General features: G+C 55.6%; 5 protein-coding genes across 5 annotated transcripts; 3 read left to right on the top strand and 2 right to left on the bottom strand.

Annotated features, from left to right (window-relative positions):
- Positions 1 to 973: 973 nt before the first annotated feature.
- Positions 974 to 2,122, top strand: COL26b_006421 (uncharacterized protein; the record flags this gene model as incomplete). Its single annotated transcript, XM_053179240.1, has 1 exon — positions 974 to 2,122. The coding sequence occupies one exon, from the start codon at positions 974 to 976 to the stop codon at positions 2,120 to 2,122; it is 1,149 nt and encodes a 382-aa protein (XP_053036827.1).
- Positions 2,123 to 3,501: 1,379 nt separating this feature from the next.
- On the bottom strand, positions 3,502 to 3,932 carry COL26b_006422 (uncharacterized protein; the record flags this gene model as incomplete). Its single annotated transcript, XM_053179241.1, has 3 exons — positions 3,502 to 3,670; positions 3,738 to 3,842; positions 3,919 to 3,932. The coding sequence occupies 3 exons, from the start codon at positions 3,930 to 3,932 to the stop codon at positions 3,502 to 3,504; spliced, it is 288 nt and encodes a 95-aa protein (XP_053036828.1).
- A 563-nt stretch (positions 3,933 to 4,495) lies between these two features.
- COL26b_006423 (uncharacterized protein) lies at positions 4,496 to 6,056 on the top strand (the record flags this gene model as incomplete). Its single annotated transcript, XM_053179242.1, has 2 exons — positions 4,496 to 4,945; positions 5,007 to 6,056. 2 exons carry the CDS (start codon positions 4,496 to 4,498, stop codon positions 6,054 to 6,056), a joined length of 1,500 nt encoding a protein of 499 aa, XP_053036829.1.
- Positions 6,057 to 7,135: 1,079 nt separating this feature from the next.
- FYV10 (uncharacterized protein) lies at positions 7,136 to 8,492 on the bottom strand (the record flags this gene model as incomplete). Its single annotated transcript, XM_053179243.1, has 3 exons — positions 7,136 to 7,789; positions 7,847 to 8,386; positions 8,442 to 8,492. The coding sequence occupies 3 exons, from the start codon at positions 8,490 to 8,492 to the stop codon at positions 7,136 to 7,138; spliced, it is 1,245 nt and encodes a 414-aa protein (XP_053036830.1).
- Positions 8,493 to 10,785: 2,293 nt separating this feature from the next.
- Positions 10,786 to 11,773, top strand: COL26b_006425 (uncharacterized protein; the record flags this gene model as incomplete). Its single annotated transcript, XM_053179244.1, has 2 exons — positions 10,786 to 11,392; positions 11,442 to 11,773. 2 exons carry the CDS (start codon positions 10,786 to 10,788, stop codon positions 11,771 to 11,773), a joined length of 939 nt encoding a protein of 312 aa, XP_053036831.1.
- Positions 11,774 to 12,655: the final 882 nt, after the last annotated feature.

Consider the following 12,655-nt stretch of genomic DNA (forward strand, 5'->3'; position numbering starts at 1 on the left):
CCCCCCCTCCGCGAAGAAAACGCCGCCGACGCCTCTCGACACTTCTTTTTTTGTTCCTCGATCCGGCAGCCTGCGCACACCTGCAAGGACCGGGTCCGTCCGTCTTCAACCATTTCATTCCGAGAGGTTCATGCGAGTTGTGCAAGCCAAGCAGCCTACCACGCAGTACACCGTCGCCTGTCAACATCGCTCCCTAGTCGCAACCCGGCCGCTCGCTCTCCTCGCTTGCAGGGGAACCTGGCCTCTCGCCCAAAGTCTCTCGCTCCCCTTTGTCCAAATCGACCGACCAGCGTTTTTCCCCTACCAGCGACTGAGACTCTGAGTCTGTCCTCCTCTCTTCCCTCCCCAACGCCCTATCCGCACTCATTTTCCTGACCCAGGCCGCTTGCGACTCGGGGTGCTCCTAGCTCAAAAAAGGGTCCCTCCTCTTCGGTCACTGTTCACTGTTTGGGCCTTGCCAGTGTTGATCCATTCACATTCCCAGTACCAACAAGCCCGCAAACCCCGGCCCAAGCCTATCCCAGCGAGCAGAGCTTGTACCTCCCTACTGAAGCTGGGAGGCAAGAGATATTGCCCGTCCCACACGAAACATTAACGCATCATGCTAAGTCGTCACGCCGCCTCCACCTCAGACTACCCGTCTACCGCTCCGCGCCCAACGACGGACTTTGGAATGGACGGCTCTCAAACTCTACGCCATGCACATAGGCCCGCGAGCAGAGATCCAGCCGTCGATCCAACTTCCCCGAGCGCTACCCCCGGTGCTGCCATAAACACCAACCCGCCTACCCAACCCGAACCGTGTCGCATTAGTCCGTCTGCCGCCAACCGAAGCTTTCCAAGACTCCAGACTGGACACCAGAGGCAGCAATCTGTTCCAAACTTCCCCTCCACACGCACAAACTACTCTATTCCGCAGGTGACGCTCTCACCATCTACAGAGCGAGGGAGCGGCCGTCCCTCGTCGGTCACGATGCCTCTTACCGGAGACAACAGAAGTGGAAAATCACCAGACGCCGCTCGAGGAGGGATACTGAGCGGTTGGTTGGGCGGCTCCGGATCTCCCAACAGCGCGGAAGGAACCAGTCCGACAACCCAGACGAACAAAATGAACGATGTCGACGCAGACGGAACGCCCTCGAGGTTGCAGAGGAGGGCGACAGCTGGCCAAACGTCAAAAGGAACTTCGCCAAATACCTCAAGATTCGCCTTCTTCAGCTCTCCGTTCGGGAAGAGTAACCAGGCTGCCCCCGACCCGAAGCAAGACGAGGAGCTGTTAAGCCTCAACATCCAAGAAGCCCTCTTCCCTCCGTCTTCATCGACACATCGGGACGCCTTCTCCCCTGCAGCGTTCAAGAACCTCGAGACTACGGCAATCGGCCTATTGACGAAATACCAAAACGCCGTCCAACGGCAGCATGCCACAATACAAGAGATGCGGGAAGAGAAGGACGCTCAGGAGGACGAGAACGAGGAAGCCGGCACACGAATTCAGCACCTAAAGGTTCAACTTGAGAACATGGCCTCCAAGGTCGCCGAGCAGGAGCAGTCCATGCAACAACTCATGGCGGAACTAGCGGCGGAGAAAAAGGCAAGGCAAGAGGAGCGTTTGATGAGCCAACGGGGCCGGCCTATTTCCGAGGGATCATCAATATCCGAAGACCTGGGTGTGGAGGAAGATCAGGCGAGGAGAAAGTGGAGAAAGAGTGCCGGGTTCGACACCGATGAGGAAAGCGTTGAGGACGCCAGCGTCTTCTCGAGATCACGAAGCCCGACCACCGCCGCGCCGAGCGTCTTTGAGGGTAACGATACGCCTCCCGCGCTCGCCAGGAGCAATACCGGCAATACCCTGGGCCCCCCGAAAGCGTCGCGGCCGGTTGCCCCAAAGACTCCGCAGCAGACGAGCGTGTTCCAGAAGTTGATGCGAGGTGTGACGGGCGACGCAAACCAACAAGCCGGCGCGACGTCATGTACGAACTGTCGCGGCCAGGACGAGCGGGCTGCGTGGGACACCGTCAGCCTACTGAGGGATGAGAACCGCGGCCTGAAGCACCGTGTTGCTGAGCTCGAAACGTGTGTGGATACTGCGTTGGACGTCGTGAACGGTCTTAGACTTGACTAAGAGAAAGAGGCGGATTTACATATACTTCTATAACGGCCCATTATCTGTTGGATTTTCATTGGCGTTTAGGGTTACGGAAACGGTTACGGGATAACACGGACAACGTGATACCAATGAGCTGGCATTATTGACGTTTGGCGATATACGGCATATACCTCTCTAACGTATGAGCTAGGTGTAGAGAATCAAGCACTTGTTGAGTACTTACACGGCTGCGTGTTGCATGATGTTAGCGAGGCGAAGGAAAGTATTTTTGCAATCAAAGGGGAAAAAAAACCTACATCTGACAGCTCTTGGACAACGTCACAAGACGTTACAGACCTCGACTTGTCAGAAGCTTGGACTGAGCAGAAGCTGTGATGGGATGGGATGATGTGTTGAAACAAGTGTCTGTGCAACGACGTTGTGCGAAAGGGACGACAAACGTTTCTCGACGGGACATGCTGTCCGTTTAAGTACATTATTCCACTGGCAGTTCGGAGTAGGTCGGTTGTTGAGGAGGGAGCATTTGCTGCGTGGTAATACGAGCTTAGTGAGATGGCTGAGGCACCTTGATGAATGAAAACTTAATTCCAACCTGTAGATGCGGCGGAGTGTGTTCGCCCATGCAGGAACCGTCTTACAGGACGAATAACCATATGGTTCGGTGGGCGGGGGCGGCACACTGGTTCTGGCGGGGGCGGCACACTTCACAGGCTGACGCACCTGGAGATCGGTCTATTGCTAGATGCATTTACGATAATGATGATAGCAGTCTTTGTGAGTGTGTCTAATGTGCCCTCAATGCTCGCTTTTCAAAGCTTTGGGGACTTTACGATAACCCTGCTAGCGCTCGCGCTCAAGTAGATACCCGCTTGGTAGTCTAAGTAGTTCTAAGCAAACACATCCTGTGAGGATGAGAGCCGTACAGGTTTGAAGCAAGCAAACATGTCATACTGGTACGCACTGACTGTTCGATTCTCATCGCAGCTAATACAAAACCACAAGATTGATAGGTAGCTTCTATGGTTTGAGCATGAATGTTCAAGGGCTGACTGCCTCGCATAGCCTCCAATAAACCAGCGAGCCCGGAAAGGTGCCGCCGTGGTTTGGCGACGAATGTATACAGAACGCCTTCTGTTTTGAGAGGGGGAATTTGGGCATGATCTTAGACCAGAGCTTTGAATGCTTCGATCGCAAAGCACACCGTCCAACCACACCATTGCCTCTTCAGTCTCAACATCACGGCACCTTCGGAGTCATATTCGGCAGTGTTCTTGATCGCGGGAATACAATTCGTCTTCGTCTACACCCTTCCAGCGAGCCGGTCTGCCGACTCGAGAGGTAAATGTACAGCGGAGCAACTCCCCTCCGTCTCGCTTCCCCTCCAAGCCGCCCTTCTAGTGGTGGTCGTTGCCGTGGCTGTCGCCGTGGTGGTGGTCGTCGGCCAGGAAGAAGTACTCGTACGCGCAGTAGCCGGCGAAAGCGACGGTCGCAATGCCCAGGCCGGGGAAGGATCCCTTGAATCGGTTGAACCTCGTGAAGGGGCCCTTGTATCTCCACGACTCTCTGTATCTCGACCGTCAGCGGTTGTCCAAAGATCGCAAGCACCCGCATGCCAGTGGTTTGCACTAACGCTCTCTCCCAAGGATCGTATCTGGGCTGTCCGGCGGCCTCCTTGAAGGCTCTCATGTCGAAGCCGGTGACATTGGGCTTCGGGCCGTGGGCGGCCCTGAGTATCCTATGGTCGGAGGGAGTCCGTTAGTCGTCTGGTCTCGAATGCACCAAGTCAATTGAGCTCTTTGGAAGGGGCATACCTCGATGGCTGCATGATTGCTGTGTGAATGTCGTCTCGCCGTACAACAATGGACGATTCGGGGTTGTGGTCAGTCGAGTTGGAAGGAAGCTGATTGGAGATCTTTGAGATGTTGTCGTCGGAAAGTCCCGCGGGTACGTACCTGTCTGGCTCGGGGCCCCGCACAGACCACCCCTCCGTCCATGGTCAACTCAGCAAGCCTTTGGGCTCGTAGATACACATTCTGTCCCTAAAACCGAGCTCAGCCAGACGTATCTTTACCCAGCGCCCATCGCATAGCACGACTCAGAACGAACGAAACAAACATCAATCGTCGCAACGATACCGAAGCACGCGCAGAATCGAACCTTTTGGACGACGCACCTCACCCACCGAGACCAAGTTCCGACGACCGGCGGCGGAGAACAAAGGCGCTCTTCTGCTGCCAGCCCCCGTACCTCCTCAACCCCAGACGCAAATGCAGGGCCGTGGATCGTCCACAACCCCTCAGAGACCGACGAAACATTGTTCGACATCGCGGTAGACTCGCAACACTTCATATATAACTTGAAGCCCCTTCTCGGGAGGCATATTCTGGCATGCCGCCACCGATCCCTAGGTTCCCTGGCGGGCCCAACACCATATCGCCTTACCACCAGCAGTTCCCCTCCCACGCCGCCCAAGGCCATGCCGCGAACCATGGGCCTCCCCTCGGCGGCAATCCCTCCTACCTCAACGCCAACGCCCAGATCAGCCCCTTTTCTACGAACGGAAATGTTCTCGGCGGCACTCCAGGTCTAAACGGCGGCTTCCCCCTCGGCGCCGACAACAGCCTCAGCAGCCACGCTGCGCGCATGAGCTTCCACGCCGCGAACTTGCAGCAGCAACCGCACGGCCAGCCGCAGCACAACTTTGGGCTCGACCATGGCGGTGCGCCGGCGCGAACGACCCAGAACAAGGGAAGGATACGTGAGGTCTGGAAGCATAACCTTGTCGAGGAGATGGCCGTATTGAGGGAGCTCGTCGACAAGTACCCGTATATTGCCATGGTTAGCTGAGACTCAGCCCCCGAGACTCGGGAAGACCAAAACTGACGACTGTCAATCGTAGGATACCGAATTTCCAGGCGTGGTGTCACGGCCGATGGGCTCTTTCAGGGGGAAGAGCGATTACCACTACCAGTGCCTGCGCACCAACGTTGATATGCTCAAAGTCATCCAGATCGGGCTGACACTGTTTAACGAAGACGGCGAAACGCCTCCTGCGCGACCAAATTCGACTCAAGACCTTGAACTAGGTGCCGCGGGCAAAAGGGCCGCGTCGCAAGGTCCCTTCCCCTATGCCTGGCAGTTCAACTTCAAATTCTCCGTCAAGGACGACATGTACAACGAGAAATCGATCGAATCATTATCGAGCGCGGGCATCGACTTTGCTCTCCTCGAGAGAGACGGTATCGACCCTCACGAATTCGCCTCCCTCCTCATCCCGTCCGGTCTCGTCTGCTTCGACAACGTAAAGTGGATCTCCTTCCATGGTGGCTACGATTTCGGGTACCTCACCAAGCTCCTCACCTGCAACGACCTTCCCAACGACGAAGCGGACTTCGATGGAGTCATGAAGAAGTACTTCCCGTCAGCTTATGATGTCAAGCACCTTATGAAGCATGCCATACGACTGCACAACTCGGGACTTCTCACCCCTAGCGACCCCAGCAGCGCCGACATCCTCCAAAAATTCGAGCACAAGTCTGGTCTCGAGAACATTGCCGATTCCCTCAAGATCAAGCGTGTGGGCAACGCGCATCAGGCCGGTTCCGACTCTCTGCTCACGGGCAAGGTCTTCTTCCAGATGCGCGACAAAATCTTTAACGGAGAGATCCCCGAAGAGCACGTCGGCAAGGTGTGGGGTCTCGGCATTCCGGACCTCTTGGTGCTCGAACGGCTGCCGTTTGGTAACAACGCCGGCAACCAGGACCAGTCGCACCAGGGACCCAACGGCCAGCAGAACGGCGGGCCAAGCACGCCCAACACTGCTAGCGTCGGCCTTGTGAGCACACCCGCCGCGCAATCCCACAACACCAACGGCCTATCGATGGGCCCGATGACACCGGGTGGGGGCGGCGGCGTGTTCGGTAACTTTGCCTTTGCAGGCAGAAGTTAGGGAGTTAAGCCTCCGGACGCCCATTACTATTACCACACTGGGATACTTTAGGGTTCTGGCGCGTGTTGTACCCTGAGACTGGCCATGGTGACTTGTTCTCAGGGGCACAACCTCGCTGGGTTTGGTTTTGCATAATATTTCTTCTATCTTGAAGGTCCACGGGCTGTTATCCACTCCTTATGTCGAACAAGCTCAGCCTCGGGAGTACATCTAGTTTGAGGCGGGTTCCAGAGGGGTGAGCAACATCCTTCTGGGCTCGTTTCGTCTTTTTCGGTCAAACGTCTTTGTGTGCGCGGACTCGATATGGAGTTGGGATTCGGGAAGGTCCTGGTTTCATGAATCACGTCAGAAAAAAAAGGGAAAACGAGCACGGCTGTTGGAAACCTGGGTTGGACCAAGGAGTGGGGCGGTGTTCATGGTTTTCTTTCATTTCAAGGAAAGGGGGGAAACACACAAACACACTGACACACAAATAACAAACGCCATCGAGGACGTTGATGGATGGAAAGCTATATATGCATTACCAGCCTGGAAAGTGAACCCAGCTTGCGGTGCTGGAAGGGTCAAGGAAGGAAATCGGGCTGTCACCAACTAAAGAAGGAAGAAGACACAGCGGGATTGAGAGAGAGCGAGATAAGAGAGGACGAGCGTATGAAACTTCTCTTAATCATGTACTGTATTGTGAATACCTGGATCAAACGGTGGGGTTGGGGGAATGACTGCAATTAAAACGCGTGTTTAGTTGTTCACAGTGCTGCTGCTGATGATGTATCCTGATTCGGTCCGTCTGCGAAAGACGTATGATGGTGACCACACTTTTGATTTAACGGTTGTTTTTTGATTGGATTGGTCTAGACACACTCTGGTACAACTGTACTTCTTCGATTGAAACCTGCCTGGCTTCTAAGAAATTTCCAAGAAAAAAAAGGGGGACGCTGCGCCTGAAACTCCAAACCCATTTGAAATGACCTTTTACGCTGTAACAAAGAGACCTGCAACCTGGTGAAGGCATAATGATGTGGTACACACAACGAGGAGGACAAACGCCGTTTCGTCCCTCTCGAAGGAGCGCAGATTGCTCATGTAATGAAGACCTTCTTGAGCTTGTCCACCGAGTAGATATCGCCGGTCCTCAGATCCTTGACCTGGTCCGGCGGGAGGCCCGATTTCTTGGCGTAGTCTTCCAGACGCTCCTTGCCGTAGGCGCGGCTGTTGGGGAGGAGCAGCAGGTCGTGCTCGACGTAGCTCTTGGTGTGGTGCGCGTACGGGACGTTGCGCGCGAGGTCGTTGAGCTCGGTGGAGCAGATGGGGCACACGGACTGGGTGCCTGCCGTCGCGGAGGCGTTAGTGGCGGTGTTTGCGTCTGAGGGGGCGACGTGGGACGAGTTTGCCGAGTGGCAGGCCGGCGTCTTGAGGGCGGACAGGCCGGAGGAGAGGGCGATGTGGAGGAGCGGGAAGGACGGGAGGGCGAGGAGGGAGTTGTGGGTGCGGGTGAAGAGGTCCGCGAGGGTGTTCCAGCGGTCTGGGCTGTAGAGGTCGGAGTAGACTGCGTTGGCGGCGTTCGGTGGGTACGCGAGGAGGCCGAAGGCTTTGCGGAGCTCTTCTGGGTAGGTCGCCTTGAACGGGACCAAGTATCTCTTCGCGTGGGCGATTGCCTCGAGCAGCTTTGGTTGGGACTGGGTGCGGACTAGTTCGATGTATTGTTGGAACCGGAGCATGAATTCGAGGTTGCTCTGACATGGTTCGTTAGTATTATTGGAGGGGGCTGGTGGCTGAGGGAGAGAACGTACATCCATCTTTCTCAGTTCCTTTTTGTTATCCTGGCACCATGCAAGAGCTTCTACGACGCTTCCATTTCGCAACGCCTCCTGGATTCGACTCATTTGTACAAAGGTCTCCACGTCCACGAGGTCATCCATGCCGCGCTCCGCTGTCAGGGCTTTAGCGGACTCGTTGTAGCCGTGCCGCAAGAGGTAGTCGACCAGCAGACGATCCAGCCGCGCGCGGCTCCACGCTTCATACTTGACGTCGTCGACGGAGTGCATGCCATACAGGTCGCCGAGATGTGAGATCCTGGCGCCGGCCTGGCGGGTCAGACGGGCCTCCTCGTCGGCATGGGCGGTGAGTTTCCGTTTTACGCCGCGCATGCGGGCGATCATTGTGTCGAGGTTCTTGAGGACATCGTCGGGGGAGGCGCGGCCGTTGACAGAGGCGGTGGCTGTCTCTTTGAGTAGGGACTTGATTGCTGTCGAGTCCTTCTCGACTGTGAAGTGGGCTTGACGGAAGTTCTTGCGGAGGAGTTCGTAGGGGAGGCGGAGGAGGGGTTGGTCCTGGTGTCATGGGTTAGTCTAGATCGAGACGGGAGGGCAAGGAGGTGGCACAGACGAGGAGGAGGTGGTCTTGGTGTTTGATTATTGAATGTTCGTGGTCTGCCATATTGGAGCTTCGAGAGGATTGCTCTCGCGGGGTTCAATGGCGAGTTGGAAAGTTATTGGTGAAAGGCCTCCTCGGCGGAGGGGTGTTGGTCGTCGGCGCTGTGGCTTCGGGAATTCGGGAGATGGGATTGAGTGGAAGCTGGGAGCACAGATGCACTGATACGGCGCCAACGACGTTGACGTTATCCGGGCCGATGTCAATGTGGCGGGGCCAGGGTGGCTGTTTAGATATATGGAAGTTGACCTTGGAGCGGGAAGTTTTCAAGCAAGTTTCATGGGCTGGGTTAGTTTCGTTCACTGATCAAGACGTCAAACTCGCTCGTCAACTTCTCCTGCCAGGACGTCATTCACAGCTTGCTCTCGTGCTTCACTTCCGATGCTTCATCTCCAACCCCACAAGTGACGGACTGCTATCTGTGCACAGACCATATCTGTGGCTCGCACCCGCTTACATAAGGCCGAGGTCCCTGAAGCTTTCTGGAGCCCCACCTCCCGTCTCTCGTAAGCACCCCAGTCACCGTCGTGATCACTGGTGGTAGAATGAAGCAGGTAACACACGAACGAGGCGACGACTCACAACGGTCGAGACTATCTTGGCCGATGCAGACGCTGTGCTCGTCTTCAAAGTGGAATGTCTCACAACCCATCAGTCACTTGATTCATGCTGGCAGCCCACGGCGGCATCAGGTGATTGGCGAGGCTCGGCATTTCCTGACGCGCCAGGCGATGGTTGGGTGCACTGTACCGAAGCCAGAGGCTAACAAACCCACACTCCTCAGACCGGTCTGCTATGCGGTGCTGTCGTAGCTTGCTGCTGGCCCGTAGCCCGTACGGATAGCTTCGGCCGTGCTGTGTGTTGTACTAACAAGTCGCGGGTGACGATAAGGCGCGTCGTCGATAAGACGCGACAAGCATCACTTGCATGTCTCTCGGTCGGGGAGTCTGCTGCAGCGTGTGCCCCTCTGAAGAAACGGGATTGGATCGGGGCAGTCGCGGAAGGAGTACGCTGGCACCCACAGGCCAGCCGGGCGCCTTGGGGGTGTGGCTTTCGGCCTGCTGATTGGCCATGTCCGAAATCCTGCCTCAGGCCTGCATCCTTCCTCGCTCTCAAGCGTATTTATCTCCAGCCTCACCCACTTTGCACGTGTTCACCCTCTTCCTCTGCCGCGTGACCAGAGCTTCCCGCCGTCGTTGCGCTGCTGCTCCCCCCCAAATCGACAAGCCCGACTCAACCACCCCGACCTGCTCTTGCCCAGGAATTAAAAGAGTAGCGCAAGCCTGCAGTTCGTCTCGAACTACTGAAGATTCTTTTCAAGAATTGCATTTCGCGTGAATTTCTCGACTCGTCCTCGAGAGTTTTCGACCTGAACCTCGACACTTACAACGGTACAACCGGCCCCATCCGGAGCGAAAGGGCCCCCCAGCTGCCGCACCCGCCGCCGCGCGATATCACGAGTTTGATCACGCCGCCAACACGTGAACTCCAGCAAAACCCGTGATCTGGAGCTCCCTCCCTACACCGCCCAGACCACGCTGCGAAGCACATGATCTAGAGGTATGCGACCTGTCCCATTTTTCCTGACGATCTTCCTCTCTGCCCTATCGCTTCTCTCAATCACACGGCCAATGCAACGCGCAGGCCTGCCCTTCTCTGAGGGCGCGTCTGTCGCTGTCGCTTGCGCTATTTTCTGGAATGAAGCCCATCCTCTGCGACGCGCATCGCGATGTTTTTCCCAACCACAATCAAGCGATTGATCTTGAGAAATCCTCTCAAGAACTGATGAATGATACAAATCTATCATGAGAGGAAGAACCACTACCTGTGCTCCTATATCTACTGCTCCTCTACGTGAGATGCACGGTCTGAAGGACTGAATGCCCTCAAAATGCCTGCTACGCCTGCCTCCCTTCAGCTCATTCATAGTCTCACTCAACAATGCTCTTTGGTTGACAAGACCTGAGCGTTAAAGCAGGAACGTCAACGCAAAGGGCAAGTGCTCTCATCATTCTTGCACTAGGCTGGCTGTCGTCTTCCTTCCGGATTCTGCAGCCGCAGTGAATTTCGTCTCACCTTCCGTCCAGAGTGCGTCGTCTCACCTTTTCCCCCATTGGCACCTCCTCTTGCTTCCCATCCCGGTGCAGTCAGATTTTTCGATGCTAACAACCTCGTCAGCCTCATCAACCAACCTTGGGCGCTGATTAAAACTCTGAATTGTGGACGCTTGTCTAGGATTACCATCAACCACCTCTTCGTCCAACGATAACTTTGGTGGCCTCCTCACCCCATAAGTACGATGGCCGAAGTCCTCAGCGACCACCCAGACCTGTCTGAGCTGGCTCAGTCACCCTCTCCTGGTCAGAAGCGCAAGCGTGACATGTCGGAGTCTACGAGTCCTGGCCGTGGCAAGCGCACCAGCGCCGGACCTGATGCAGACACCACTGCCTTCATTGAGAATGCCATCGAGGCCGCCAACGCCGCCGCCGCTAATGGCGTTAATGTCGCCGACTTCAGCGCCCTCCAGCAAGCCGCTGCCGCCGAGCACTCCGAGGCCGCCGACCCGGCCAATGCGTCCAGCACCGCGGCTGCCGCTCTTGGGATGTATCCCACTCTCCACGTTCCGCCCACTACTGAAGAGCAATTCGCTGCTCAGGCCGCCAATGAGCCTCCTCACCAGGATCACTTCCCTTCCCCTGATGGACTCATGTCATCACTGCCGAACGTTCCTCAGCCTACCAATGGAGTGCAGGGTGTGCCTCAACCACCTCATCAGACACATCAGCCTCCTCCACCCCAGCCGCCTCAACATCGCTACTCCACCGGATCTGCCAGTACACCAGCCAAGAAACCCGATGTTGGCTCGGAGGAGTGGCACAAGATGCGCAAGGACAACCACAAAGAGGGTGAGCACGCCTAACTTTACTTGTTGAACGTACACTAACATGTGGACAGTGGAGCGCCGTCGTCGTGAGACGATCAATGAGGGCATTAATGAACTCGCCAAGATCGTGCCCAACTGCGAGAAGAACAAGGGATCTATCCTCCAGCGCGCCGTCACATTCATCAACCAGCTCAAGGAGAACGAGAACCAGAACATCGAGAAGTGGACTCTGGAGAAGCTGTTGACGGAGCAAGCTATAGCAGAGCTCAGTGCATCCAACGACAAGCTCAAGCAAGAGTGTGAACGTCTTTATAAGGAACTAGAGACGTGGAAACGCGTTGCTCAGAATGCTGGTCTTTCGTACCCTCAGGCAAATAAGGATGAGCCAGCTGCCGCAACTTAGAAGGTCAAGGCCGACAGCTCCCAGCCTCGCACTCAGCCGCGCCCTACCGCCAAGCAGGCCTTTTTACCTGACACGACTTCGGAGGTCTCGGGCAGAAGTCATGAGTCTCCCGAAGTCAAGTCTAGCTCATCTCCGACACCTCGCAACGTTCCCTCTAATTCCGTCGACGGTCATCGGGTTGGCAGTGTTGAGCCTCCCAATAGACTTCCTACCCAGCACCAAACCTCGATTTCCCTTCAACCTGGCCAGCTGGCTTCTCAATCCGCTGCCGTCGGTTATCAGCAAATGATGGATGAGGACGCAAGAATCAGGTACTACCTGACGGTGCTCCAAAACCAGGCTTACACCGCGCCTCCTTCCTTCCCTTCAACTTATACCCCTCAGCAGCCCTAAGCTGCTTTCTTCGATGTTCTTTACTCAATTATAAAGCACGATGGATGTCACATCCGACAGACAGATAGTCTATAATGAATCATTGCTCCCTAGCCCCTTCAAACTCTGTTTTACGCGTACGGATTGGTATCAGCGTTGGAGGTTTCGTGATGGTATCGTAGGATTTCGGGTTTCTTTGAGCAGTCATGCATACGGCCGGACGTCCCGTCTGCCCGGTCTTGGCGTCGGAGGTTACGCTTCTCTGGTTGAGTCGCTGGCTATTTATCTTTGAGGCAGAAATAATATTGATTCTGGCGTCAAATATTGTGCCTGGTCTACGATGAATGGTCTCAAAGGGCACGTATTCCGGTCATGCTAAAGTATGCGGACTCGTGCCCTCTAAAAGTAATGAGCCCGACGTAATCGCGCTCGATGTCACATGCAACGACGATCTATAAATGGCTGGTTGATTTCCCCTTCTGAAGACTTCACCAAGGAAATTTGTCAACT

This window comes from Colletotrichum chrysophilum (genome assembly GCF_026319265.1).
Source record: "Colletotrichum chrysophilum strain AFK26 chromosome Unknown scaffold_47, whole genome shotgun sequence".
Lineage (NCBI taxonomy): Eukaryota > Fungi > Ascomycota > Sordariomycetes > Glomerellales > Glomerellaceae > Colletotrichum > Colletotrichum chrysophilum.